Here is a 13,844-nt window from a genome sequence, read left to right as displayed (position 1 = left end):
ATACCAAATCAGAGTTGAACTCTCAGGGGACTTCTGCTGTCTGGTTGTTAGATGATGGGAAGTTATGTTTGTTTGGGCTCCAGGAATCGGAGCAGTTTGTTTTCCCTCCATACCCCAGGATTGTCCTTCCAAGTCTCACCTTTCGCATCTCCCCTCATCTCGAGCACTACCACCTACTCCCAGTGTGCTGTCAGCAGATAATAAGGCTGACCAATTGCCTAGATTTTGCCTAGGTGAAAGAATTTTGGCTCAAGTACTAGCAAGATGAATCACGTATCCTGTCTTTAACCTTCTTATTTATTTATAAAGACACAAGTCTACCATTTGAACTGTGCACTTCCTGGGGCTCCCTTTGGTCATGCCCCTTGCTTCAGACCTTTCTTCTTGGCCCTGTTATTTAAGATTGAAATTGTTCATACTTCAAGGCTTGGCTACCATTGTTAGAACATTATCTGCCCATTTGAATTTCGGAAGAGTAAGGGCCTTTCCTCTTTAAAAAGTTCCTCATTCTAGGCCGGGCGCGGTGGCTCAAGCCTGTAATCCCAGCACTTTGGGAGGCCGAGGCGGGCGGATCACAAGGTCAGGAGATCGAGACCACAGTGAAACCCCGTCTCTACTAAAAATACAAAAAATTAGCCGGGCGCGGTGGCGGGCGCCTGTAGTCCCAGCTACTCAGGAGGCTGAGGCAGGAGAATGGCGGGAACCCGGGAGGCGGAGCTTGCAGTGAGCCGAGATCGCGCCACTGCACTCCAGCCTGGGCAACAGCGTGAGACTCCGTCTCAAAAAAAAAAAAAAAAAAAAAAAGTTCCTCATTCTTTCTATCCTTCCCCTCTCCTTCCCTGTTTCACCAATTCTGTTAACTATAGACACCGCCTTCCCAACTTGTCACCCACTCCCCAAACCGTGACTGTGTACACATCATTTTATTCCTACTTTCTCCTGTCTCTTGCCAAAAGGCCCATGGAAAGTTGAGCTTCTACTCCTTGAGCCTGACCTGGTTACAAGCTTATGGCCTACCACCCATTTCTTTGGAAAATAAGGTTAAAAAATTGACTTCCATACAATATGCCCCTTGGAAGTCACATTCATAAATTTATAGACCACATTTGCATATTATTAGTAATCATAATCTGTCTTACATTCAACATATCTGTTGAATGTTTGCACAGTTGCATTTAATCAGACCTCTGCTGTCTTATTTGGGAATTGTCTCTCAAGTATAGCTTACTTTGGAGAAGTGTGCCATAGGCTTGTATCTGTCTTTACCATTCAAGACTGGACTTAAACATAAATGTGCACTAAATAGCATATTTTTAAAGTCTTTTTAATGGAAACTATTTTGCTAGGCCATACGAATGAATCAGGCAGGCTGTTAGAAGGCCCTGCCAGAGATCAAGTTTGGTGTGTCTGAAACTGTTGTGTTTGACCCTGAGGGACCTTGTGTGAACAGTTCTTGCTTAGGCTTCTACTGGTTTTCACTAATTCAGGATCTGCTGAGTTTTTTATGGTTAAAACTTGATAATAGTAAAACAACAGAATACTCGTCTGGAAAGATGTCTTATTGACATTCATTTATTAAGCTGCTTTCTTTACTTCCATTTCAGATTTGTCCAATATGTGCAGCGTTACCTGGAGGCGATCCTAATCATGTCACGGATGACTTTGCAGCTCATCTTACACTTGAACACAGAGCCCCTAGAGATTTAATATCCTTTTAAGAGATGACAAGGAAAAGAGTTGTTTGTAATGTTTGTCATTTTGAGTTTTTGTTTTGGAGACAGGATCTCGCTGTGTCGACCTGGCTGGTCTCAAACTCCTGAGCTCAAGTGATCGTCCTGCTTCAGTCTCTTGAGTAGCTGGGACTATAGGCACACAAGTGCCACTGCATCCAGCTTGTCATTTTGATTATTTTTAAGGATAATATCCCCCAAAAGAGGAAAAGTAATCTCCAAATTATTTTTACTTATTTGAACTTTTCTTAGAAGTGACTCAGTGTTGAGATGCAATTGATTTCTCTTTTTATATACTATCACTGTTGCATGAACATTTTCACTAAGTGAAAGTTGACTTGTCCTTCATCTTTAGTTCACTATAATTAGATTTTTTAAGGCAGTTTGACCAGATTATGTCTTCCAGGATGGCATTTTCATACAAAAGCGGAAAATGTTAATCCAAATTAAAATTTAATTAGTTAAATATGAAGAGGCATTATTCATTATTTGCTTTCCCTCTCTGTTCCTCTGCTGCCTTACCCTGTTGTGGCTGTGGTGTGGTGAGATGGTGGGGGCAGGTGTGCATCTTAGTGTTCCTTTCGTTTTTGGGGTCTCCTTCTCCAAAGAGAGCCATTTCCTGCCCAGTTCCTAAGTAGGATAGCGTAAGGTCAGCTCTAGCTTTACATTTCCTTTCCTGCTTTTCTTTTTTTTTTTTTTTTTTTGAGTCTGAGTCTCACTCTGTTGGCCAGGCTGGAGTGCAATGGCACGATCTTCAGCTCATTGCAACCTCCACCTCCTGGGTTCAAGCAATTCTCCTGCCTCGGCCTCCCAAGTAGCTGAGATTACAGGTGCCCGCCACCATGCCCAGCTAATTTTTGTATTTTTAGTAGAGATGGGGTTTCTCCATATTGGCCAGGCCGGTCTCTTGGCCAATCTGGTCTCGAACTCCTGACTGCCCGCCTTGGCTTCCCAAAGTTCTGGGATTACAGGCATGAGCCACTGCGCCTGGCCAGTTTTTGTATTTTTTTTTTAGTAGAGATGGGGTTTCACCATATTGGCCAGGCTGGTCTTGAACTCCTGACCTCAGTGATCCGCCTGCCTCGGCCTCCCAAAGTGTTGGGATTATAGGTGTGAGCCGCCACGCCCAGCCTCCTGATTTTATTTCTTCATTCCCTTCCTTATCTCTCAACAGTTGCTGGCAGTGTTCCCTGAGATTACTGGCCTACCAGAGCGATTAATTTTGTGGTCTTTGCTTCTGGTTTCAGGTTATGAATTGTTCGTCTAAAACTGTCACCAGCTGGGTACAGTGGCTCATGCCTATACTCCCAGCACTTTGAAAGGCCAAGGTGGGAGGATCACTTGAGCCTAGAAGTTCGAAACCAGCCTGGACAACATAGGAAGACCCCGTCTCTACCAAAATAATGAGCTGGCCATGGTGGCACACACCTGTGGTCCCAGCTACTCAAGAGGCTGAAGTAGAAGGATGGCTTGAGCCCATGAGCTCAAGGCTGCAGTAAGCTATGGTTGTACCACTGCACTTCAGCCTGGCAACAAAGTGAGACCCTGTCTCAAAATACATATATATATAAAATCATAATATATAAATTATCAAATATATAAATATGATCGTATCACTTTCTCTAAAACCCAAACCATCCTTATTAATATGATGGAACACTGCATGTACAGTGACACCTGAAGGCCTCCTGGAGCTGCCCATCTGGTCCTTAAATAACTCCAGAACCATCAGCTGAAAAACTGAGAAGCCAGCAAAAAAATGAATCTGCATTATAAAGCTGGTCTGTTTGGTGCTTTAAAGGAAAAATCTCTTCTATATGATCTGGCCTCCCCCACCTCTTATTTGCCTTTGTGGAAACGTAGGGTTGTCTTCATGAGTTTTGACAGCTATTTGCGACTCAGGACCTTTTTCAATTTGACTCAAACTCAGCTATGTAAGATGGTTGAGGCTGCTGGGAATTTGACTTCGTGATAAATGTCATGTTAATCTGTGTGTCTTACACAAGAAATGCAAATCTGTTTTCTGCTTAGCAGCAGCATTGGAAAAAAGCTTGAAGACAGATTAAAACTGATAATCCAAAAGGAATCTTTGATCTGCTGAATATAAATTCAATATTGTTCCTTTTTCATTATAGGTGGTATTTGAGATTTCATGAGCTATATAGAGAAGCTTTCTTACCTCACACAGCCAATACACACACACACACTCACATGTTGCCTTATATTTGAGTGTTTTTTTAGGGTTAATAGCCCTCCCTCATAGATAGAGTTGGGACATTTGCACTTTTAAGTTAAATGTGCTGTTTTTAAATGCTTACAATTCAGGAAGTCTTTATATCTCTCTAGCAAGGGCTCAAGTGATTTTTTTTTTTCTTTCTGTGAAATATTTTCATTTTTTTCTTAACTTTTGGGTTATGATGAATCGAGTGGTGTTCGACATGTACGTAGAATGTTTCACCCTGGCCGGGGATTAGGAGGTCCTCGTGCTCGTAGATCAAACATGCACTTTACTAGCAGTTCTACTGGTGGACTTTCTTCTTCTCAAAGTTCATATTCTCCAAGCAATAGGGAAGCCATGGATCCTATAGCTGGTAAGTTAGTTTCACATTAATAAGGGAAATGGCAGGGGAAGGAGGAGCTCCTTTTAAAACTTTTTGTGATGCCAGGTGCGGTGGCTCACACTCTGGGAGGCTGGAGCGGGTGGATCACTTGAGGCCAGGAATTCAAGACCAACCTGGCCAACATGGCCAAACTCCATCTCTACTAAAAATACAAAAATCAGCCAGATGTGGTGGTGGGCGCCGGTAATCGCAGCTACTCAGGAGGCTGAGGCATGAGAATCACTCAAGCCTGGGAGGTGGAGGTTCCAGGGAGCCGAGCTCGCACCACTGCACTCCAGCCTAGGTGATGGAGTGAGACCCTGTCTCAAAAAAAAAAAAAAAATTGTGAGATTTTTGTAGCCTCACCTCTCTGATCATAAGCCATGTTCCTTCACAAAATTGCCAAATACTTTAAAAGTGTAAAATGTGTTCAAAGCAGATACTTAACATAAAGTAATTCATACTCTTCTGGTATCACTTAAGTCCAGTAGTCCCCCTCTCATATGTGGTTTTGCTTTCCTGGGTTTCAGTTACCCATAACCAACTACAGTCAAAAAATAGGTGAGTACAGGACAGTAAGATACTTTGAGAGGGAGAGAGACCACATCACATAACTTTCACGGTATATTTTTAGATTTACTCTATTTTGTTGTGAATCTTGTACTATGCCTAATTTATAAATTAAACTTGAGCACAACAGATAAGTATATATAGGAAAAAACATATAGGGTTCTGTGTTATCCAGATGCCCATTTCAGCCATTCACTGGGGGTCTTGGAACATGTCTCCTGCAGGTAAAGGGAGTGGGAGACTCCTGTTCTTAGAGACATAAGATGATAAAAAATGGTTTTATGTTGTATTTGTGGCCTCTATTGAAGCCCAAGGAAATCATAAAAGATTTCAGTTTGATTACCTCCAAAATTTCATGGTTAAACCTCCATAAGTACACATAACAAATGTCCAAAGCACATTTGAAATTAAGGTTTTATAAGACATAGCTAACATTTTTAAGAACATGTTATCTGTAAAATTCTATCACAGATTTATGCCTATCTCAGGTGTTGTGCAGGGCGCCTCATGGCTTCCAGGTACACATACATTCCACCACATGGACACATTTCAGAACTGTTATCTATAGCTAATTGACAAGACTAAAAAATTAAGCTCTTCTCATGGAAGAAAGGAACGTAAGACTTAATGTCCTGATCTTGATTTGAGAACTATATTGTTGTAGAACATACTGAAAGGTACATGTTTAATAGCTTGGGGAAAATCTTAAAAAAAACAAAAACAAAAATACACAGTTTTTGAACCTGGCCATGTCACTGGGTCTAGTACATGACAAACCTGGGAAGTTGGTAGCAGAACACAGGGTCAGAATAAAATATAAGAAATCACTGTAGCCTGACAATCTGCAAGACACACCAAGCAGACAAGTGGTAAGACTGTGGGACGTGTGCACACATTTAAAGCAACAATTCTGAAATGTGTCCATGTGGTGAAGTGTGCACCTACCTGGAAGCCATGAGGTGCCCTGCAGAACACCTGAAACACTGGTAAGTGTAAATCTGTAATAGAAACTGAGAACATCAGAGCTAAATGACAACTTAGGAACACAAAGGAGGAGACAGCAGACACTGGGGAAGGGTGGGAAGAGAGAGAGGAGTGTTAGGTACTGGACTTAATTGGGTACTGCGTGATGTAATAATATATACGACAAACCCCCGTGATGTGTTTAACTGTGTAACAGACCTTCACGTGTACCTCCAAATCTAAAATAAAAATTTAAAAAAGAAAAAAAAACCTAAGAATAATTTTACACCTATCATGTTATTAAAAAGTTAGATATACCATATAAAATTTTAATTCCAAATGTGCTTTGAACATTTGGGTGTGCAACAACAAAAACAAGCCTAACAAACTGAGTTTGGGGGATTTAAAAAATATTTCTTCATCCAAAGGGAATATTTACCTGCTATTTTGGTGGCAGACACTAAAAATTAAAGTAGTTTCTGAGAGCAGAATTCAAATTTGAGAAATTTTCACTTGTTTTTTTTTCTGTCAGTGAAAATTAGTTTATTTTAGTGATAGACTGTATATTCCATGAAAGAGTGGTGTAAGAGTGCTATCAAAAGCCTGGGATAAAGCAACAGTGAACAAGAAAACAAACTGTTAATGAGTTTTAATGATAAAGAGTTTTTGCTGGCCTAAGAGTGTGTGCAAGGCAATCATGGGTTCCCTATAAGCGAGGTAGACCCTCCACTTGGAAGAAGGCATTTCACTGCACCTTACGTAGATGAGGGTGCAGGGACAAAGGTTTACACCTCTCTTAATGAGTACAGCCTTATGGACACAAGACAGTCTGGATCATAACAGGCCACTAAGTACGCTGTACAGTCAGATGCAACAGGTTCTCAGGAGCCTTGCTGAGCACTGCTAGTGGTACCTACTGCAGTGGTACTCTGAAACAGCAGTACCAAAAGGTACTAGAGGGAGAAGGCAGAGGCGAGTGTTCAAGGGCCACTATCAGAAATGATCCAGGCCTCTTGGACTAAATCCTAATAATTCATTCAGTCATTCAGTAAATGTTTGAATTCCTGCTATATCAGGCCCTGTTCTGAGAGCTGGGAATATAGTCAACAGTAGACCTCATCCCTGCTTCCATGAAACACATATTGAGAAAGCTTATATTATAATTGGGCCCGCAGATAAACCACTTCATTAAATACTAAGAGAAAGCTTAACTAAATTAGTCTATTATACAGATAATTTTAAAGACAATTTAAGTTTTACTTAAAGCAAACATAGTTGGGTCTGGGTTGATATTCGTATGCATTTGCGTTCTCTGTACACAGTAACTCCTGCCTCCAGGAGGCATTCTAGAAGGTATTCAGCTCTTAACTGAAACTCTGTGCTGCTGTGGTTACCTACCTGTTCACAATGGTTTTGATGTTGTTCCAGTGAAAGAGTGATCTGTAGCGTTTTGTTTTCCTCGGTATTAAGCAGACATTAATTGTCTTCATTTCCATTGGCAGAGCTTTTATCTCAGTTATCAGGAGTGAGACGTTCTGCAGGAGGACAGCTTAATTCCTCTGGCCCTTCCGCTTCTCAGTTACAACAACTGCAGATGCAGCTGCAGCTAGAACGGCAGCATGCCCAGGCAGCACGGCAACAACTGGAGACCGCACGCAACGCAACCCGGCGTACTAACACAAGCAGTGTCACCACTACAATCACACAATCCACAGCAACAACCAACATAGCTAATACAGAAAGCAGTCAGCAGACTCTCCAGAATTCCCAGTTTCTTTTAACAAGGTAGCTCATTTGTTAATAGAATTTTGTTTGGGAAGTAGTATTTTATTGCCACTACAGTCTGGAATTATCTTTTCTCTTTTGTGCATATATATTTCTTTAAAATTCTGTGTTTGATTAAAACTCACAAATCTCTGATTAAAACTGCATATTCAGTATTTCCCGAAGAATGTGAAACATAGTAATTCTTTTAGATAAATTAAGAATACTGGGCCAGACCCAGTGGCTCACACCTGTAATCCCAGCACTTTGGGAGGCCAAGGCAAGCATATTGCCAGAGCCCAGGAGTTCCAAACCACCCTGGGCAACATGGTGAAATCTTATCTCTACAAAAATTAGCCAGGTGTGATGGTGCGCACCTGTGGTCCCTGCTACTTAGGAGGCTAAGGCGGGAGGATTGTTTGAGCCCTGCAGGCAGAGGTTGCAGTAGCCAAGATTATGCCATTCATTCCAGCCTGGGTGACAGAGTGAGACCCTGTCTCTAAAATAAAATAACTGGTCTTCTTGTTCTCAAGGTATATATCATCATATAATATGAATTGTTTTGCCATAGTACCCATAAAACATTAAACACTATATCATTATATATATATATGGTTCATATTAGGTGCATTTATCATAATTAACATTGCTTTTTATTGCCAGTTTTAATCTACTGTGAAATATTAAAAGGTATAAGAAGGATTTCATAATACAGTGACAGTTTTCTCCTATGAATTTCTAAAAAAGCTAGATTTAAATTTTTATGGTTGGCACACAAAAGTAACTGTTAAAAAAAATGACTTCCCATGGTATAAATAATATTCAGTACAACAGTAAACTACTCTACCGGATGGAGTTCCTGTTCGCTTCTGAAACTGTTAGCAACTGTATGTATTTGTCTGCCAGAACTTCATAGGCATTTTATGTGACTTTCAGGAACATAAAGAATTTTAAAAAGAGCAATGATGAGTGGAGACTTAGCCTCAACAGATAATGAACCTGGACTAATTTGGGCTTTTAAGGGAGCAGAGAGGAATATAAAGAAAGAACTGTAAAATGAAGAATAGAGTTTGTATAATACATCATTATCTCCAAAATGCAGTGTGTATGACAATTCATTGGGATGTTAGAAGAAAATATTATAATTTCTACTTATATTTCTTTTATCTCATACTCTGTTAATCCAGTGGTGCATGTGTATAGTTATAAATAACATAGTGTGGGTGCAGAATAAAAAATGCTTGAAAATCCCTGGACTAGAGCCCCAGCTTTGCCACTTGCAAGTTTTGGACCTCAGGCAAGTCATTTCACTCCTCCAAACCTCAATTTTATCATCAGTATCCCAGAAGTTTTGCCTCTAGAGAGAGAATTATTTTGAGGATGAAATGGAATACTGGTATGTGTATGGTCTGGCTCAGTATCTGCCCTATAGTAAAGGCCCAATTAATGGTATTCATTATTATTTGTTATGAAACCAAGAAAAAAAATGTAAATGGGTAATTTACCTTTGAATTACTCTGCTAGGTCAGGAACTGTGCCTGGTTATTAGCAGATAATGCTGCTTTAATATAAGAGAACCACAGGGCCACAGATGGAGCTACCTGCTGCCATGTAGCCTTACCTATAGGGACTGACCAGCAGCAGGTCTGTAGCATACCACATCTAAGTTCCTGCCTCAAAAAGGAGATCTACTAGTGTGCATTTCTCCTGAGAGTTCACAGAACTGTGGGTGGAACGTCTTGCCAGTGCCCTTTGGAAAAGACATCTTCCTGTCCACCCTTGCCCTATGCTTTTTTTTTTTTTTTTTTTTTTTTTTTAAAGACCCAAACTACTCAGTGAGCTTGTCTGTGCATTTATTCCACACCCAACTCTCAGAGCATGGTAGGAGTAACCTCTGAGTGCTCTCTCTGAATTCTGGTTGTAGCTTCTTGAAATTCCCCTTCTGTCATCTGATACTGTACATTGTATGGTACCATGTAATTTGCAAACCACTTTCCACATATTTCATTGTATCATATGATTTATTTAAGGCAATATTTCCCCAGAAATACTCTCTTAACTTCGTATATTCTAAGGAATATATGTAATTATGTTATTCTACCCCCAATTAATAAGGTCAGAGAAAGCAAAGTAAGAAGAATAAAGAGATTATTTACTGTTGGGCTTCTCAGAACTTCACATGTATTAACATGCATTGTGAATTTTCAAGGCAAGGAGAACGGCTGCAGTGTATTCAGGAGAGATCCTGGTCTCTGGTCACTCAGCTCTTATGTGATATATATAGGGCCCAAGCCTTATTTTTGGTCTTTTCTTTGACCAGGGGCAGTTCCTATTGATGTTGCCCTGGAACTGATGGTAAGGTCACAGTTTCTTTGGAGTTCAAGATAGTTGACCTTTTAGAAAGTGATTGTTGGAGTGTGTAAGTCAGATCGGTCTTTTTTTGAGACAGTTTCGCTCTTGTTGCCCAAGCTGAAGTGCAATGGCACGATCTCAGCTCACTGCAACCACCTCCCAGGTTTAAGCGATTCTCCTGCCTCAGCCTCCCAAGTAGCAGGAATTACAGGCACACACCTCCACACCCGGCTAATTTTTTGTATTTTTAGTAGAAATGGGGTTTCACCATGTTAGCCAGGCTGGTCTCAAACTCCTGACCTCAGGTGATCCGCCTGCCTCGGCCTCCCAAAGTGCTGGGATTACAGCTTTGGAGCCACCGTGCCTTTGACAATGGGACCAGCTCATTTTGCTAACCCCAACTTGAAGATCCTCGCAAGCCTTGCAGTTTCATTTATATCCTAAATTTTATATTTCATCAGGAAGTCAAGACCTAGTACCAGTACCTCACACGCAGACTTTACCTGCCTCTCAGGAATGAGGTGTCTTCTCAGTTACTTCCCTGAAAAACAGACAGTAATATTGTTACTGCATGTTCTCTCGAGGACTGAAGGCCGCAGCCTGTATGTCTTTAGTTCGCCTCGTTGTTACGTGGGTAGTCCTCTTTACATTCTTTATCTTTCTGTTACGAGGTTTAACTTCTCTAAATTTTTTTTTTCTTTACCAAAGACCTTTTCCAAAGCTAAGAACATGGAATGACTTCAGTTCGTAATATTTTTATAGCTTTGGGTTGAAAACGTGTAGTCTACTCAATCTTCTATTCCATTAGATACTCTCTTATGATATCCTTAATTTTTTTTTAACCATAAATGTAATCAGTCATTTTCTTTCAATGTGGATTTTATGGCTTTTCTGTAATTACCTTTCAGATATTTTTGCATTCTTTCAGTTCTGAAATTTGATCTTTTGTTTTCTGAGTCATAGATACCTAATTATTTAGTGGTTTTGAACTTAGCACCTATGAGATTTTGTGCAAATTACTTAACCTTTGCTTCAGTTTCCTCTTCCTGTAAAATGTTGATAATAATAGTCCCTAACTCAGAGAGTTAAATGAGCTAATGCACTCAAAGAGCACGCAAAGCCCGGCCCGCCGTTAGTATCATCCATGGTGGCATGGGGGTGCTCCTGTGCCTTGCAGTGCTGGTAGAACAGCAGGGAGCAGGTGCCAGGCAATAGGGCAGCATAGAATAGATCTGTCTCTGGGCTCAGGGTGCTGCCTCTGGGTACTCAGGGAGAAGACCTGTCATGTGTGCCTGCCGGGCCTCCTTTCAGTGTCCCCATATTCTCCCTCTTTGTTCCTTTTGCTGCCCCATTGCTTCTGTTAGTTTCCCTTTCTTTGCCACTGAAAGTGTAGAGAAAACCAGTATTGAAACTAAGCAGAATTTTATATCATTTTTTGTTGGAGATTGACCTTTTTTTTTTTTTTGAGACAGAGTCTCACTCTGCTGCCCAGGCTAGAGTGAAGTGGCACGATCTTGGCTCACTGTAACCTCCGGCTCCTGGGTTTAAGCAATTCTCGTGCCTCAGCCTCCCAAGTAGCTTGGATTACAGGCATGCACCACCACACCCTGCTAATTTTTGTATTTTTAGTAGAGAAGGGGCTTCACCATGATGGCCTGGCTGGACATGAACTCCTGATCTCAGGTGATCCACCCATTTCAGCCTCCCAAAGTGCTGGGATTACAGGTGTGAGCCACTGCACCTGGCCAGAGATTGACATTTTAAAGTAATTTAACAAGTTTAGTAACAAGTGATAAGTAGAATTTTCAGCTCTTGACATCTGTCCAGTCTCTGTGCATATGAGCCGGGTTTCCCAGCATAGCCCAGATCTCATAAGTACATGCGTCAGGGGAGCAAGTCAGGCAGGTAGACCTTGCGTCTGCCCTGCTACACGGTAGGTCCTTGGTAGAAGAAATGTAGGAGGGTGTATGTGTTTTCTTGCCCTCTCTAGCTTCTGCATATACCAGGGAGAATTAAATAGAGTAATAGAGAAAAGTCAGAGGAAATTTTCGGATATTTTTCAGTTGAATATTCTGTTCACTGCAGATTTTGTTTTTGTGTTTTTATTTTCCTGTATTTACCCCCAGATGAAATTCTGGTTAGATACTTTCCCAAGCGTCTAATCTGTAAGAAATCCTGTTTTCCTTAGAAAATTTTCACCTAGCTTTCTCTGGAGTGGAAAAAGTCTAAATGTATTTTTTTTTCTCATTGAGTCTAATTAAAGCATAGATTTGCACTTCCAGGTAACAGTATTGCAACAAATGTGGGGAATTCGTCTCAACACAATTAAGGATAAATTAGAGCCAGATATTCCAGCAATGTCTCATTCTGAATTTTGCCAACTGTAAAACTTGCACAGTGGAGAGCACTGTAGATATTGGCCATGCCATTGTTCATTGACTTTTTAACAATAAGGTCTTTTCTTTTTAACTTAAACAGGTTGAATGATCCTAAAATGTCTGAAACGGAGCGCCAGTCCATGGAAAGCGAGCGTGCAGACCGCAGCCTGTTTGTCCAAGAGCTCCTTCTGTCCACTTTAGTGCGTGAAGAGAGCTCATCCTCAGACGAGGATGATCGGGGGGAGATGGCAGATTTTGGTGCTATGGGCTGTGTAGATATTATGCCTTTAGATGTTGCTTTAGAAAACCTAAATTTAAAAGAGAGTAATAAAGGAAATGAGCCTCCACCACCTCCTCTTTGATGACATCCCAATTCGCAGACAATGTCCTCTGTGCTGTATTTGCCAATGAAAGTGGACAACAACTATCTTGGGTTTGTTTGGTGATTGTAATTTCAGGTCTGTCACTCTTGTTACATTGTGTACATTCAAAAGGAAGAGAGAAAATATATATGATAATCATTTCCACTTAACTAATTTTTACTTCTAGCAGGTAAATGTAGGTAGCAGTGCAGGGGTGATCTCTGCTTCCTGTACCTTGACATGCAAAAGGCTGTCCTAATACTCCACATTCAAACTGAAGAGGAAAATTGAAATCTCTAATGAAGCTGCTGTGTGTATTTATGAATATTAATGAATAAAAACTGCTTGGATGGTTTACCTTAACTACTGCATGAGGTTTTTTGCAGCGTGCATGAGTTTTAGTGACCTTGTTATTTAAAAAATTAAATACAAGGAGTAAAACTTAAAAAAAAAAATACAAAGCCCAAAGCTTTCCCAAACATTATTCAACGGTTACACTACGAAGTAGCTTTTGAATAATGTCTGCCTGAATCACCTTTCTTTGTGTGCCTCCTACGCACAAAGCCAGCTCTGCAGTGGAATCTGGGGATTGTGGCCGGGTGTGGCACTCCGCCCTGTGTGACTGTCCTGTCTCCCTGTTAGTCATCTTGCCTGTGTGGAGCTCAGCCTGTCTCTTTAACTCATCTGTAGAAGACACACCAGTAAAGCTACCGTTGGAATCTGCTGCAGGGGCCTTTGTGTGCCCTAAAAACAAATCCTGTTCATGTTTGTTTAAAGTTTTTACTTTTTGTGGTTGTTTAAAATTTTTTCAATTGTTAAATATGTTTTATTCAGGTGTAGATGAATTTCATTTATTGACTGTTCAACAGAGTTAACCTGAATTATGTTGTCTTTGTTTTTAAAAATCTCACATTCTCAATCATATTTTGCGTTATTTATGTATTTGCTTTGTAGTTTGCTGAGACAGATCAGTATCAGGGGAGCTTTGAGGATTTGCCTTCCCAGATTTGTCAATATATTACAACCAAATTCTTAATGCTAATTTTAGCACCTTTTATTTATTGGGTTTTTTTTCTGGCATAAAAAGTAAAGCCTTTTAATTGAATCATGCCACCTATATGCCTA

General features: G+C 40.6%; 1 protein-coding gene across 2 annotated transcripts in view; it reads left to right on the top strand.

Moving 5' to 3' along the window:
- KCMF1 (potassium channel modulatory factor 1) overlaps window positions 1–13,082 on the top strand; it is an 83,380-nt gene extending 70,298 nt beyond the window's left edge. For both annotated transcript variants that reach the window (XM_050754968.1, XM_050754966.1), the window contains exons 4-7: window positions 1,605–1,695; window positions 4,136–4,321; window positions 7,366–7,648; window positions 12,458–13,082. In XM_050754968.1, coding sequence (XP_050610925.1) covers window positions 1,605–1,695; window positions 4,136–4,321; window positions 7,366–7,648; window positions 12,458–12,719 — 822 coding nt within the window. In that variant the 3' untranslated portion in view covers window positions 12,720–13,082. The remainder of the gene's footprint in view (window positions 1–1,604; window positions 1,696–4,135; window positions 4,322–7,365; window positions 7,649–12,457) is intronic.
- Window positions 13,083–13,844: the final 762 nt, after the last annotated feature.

This window comes from Macaca thibetana, chromosome 13 (assembly GCF_024542745.1).
Source record: "Macaca thibetana thibetana isolate TM-01 chromosome 13, ASM2454274v1, whole genome shotgun sequence".
NCBI lineage: Eukaryota > Metazoa > Chordata > Mammalia > Primates > Cercopithecidae > Macaca > Macaca thibetana.
Note: the sequence above shows the minus strand (reverse complement) of the source record. Positions and strands in the feature narration are given on the sequence as shown.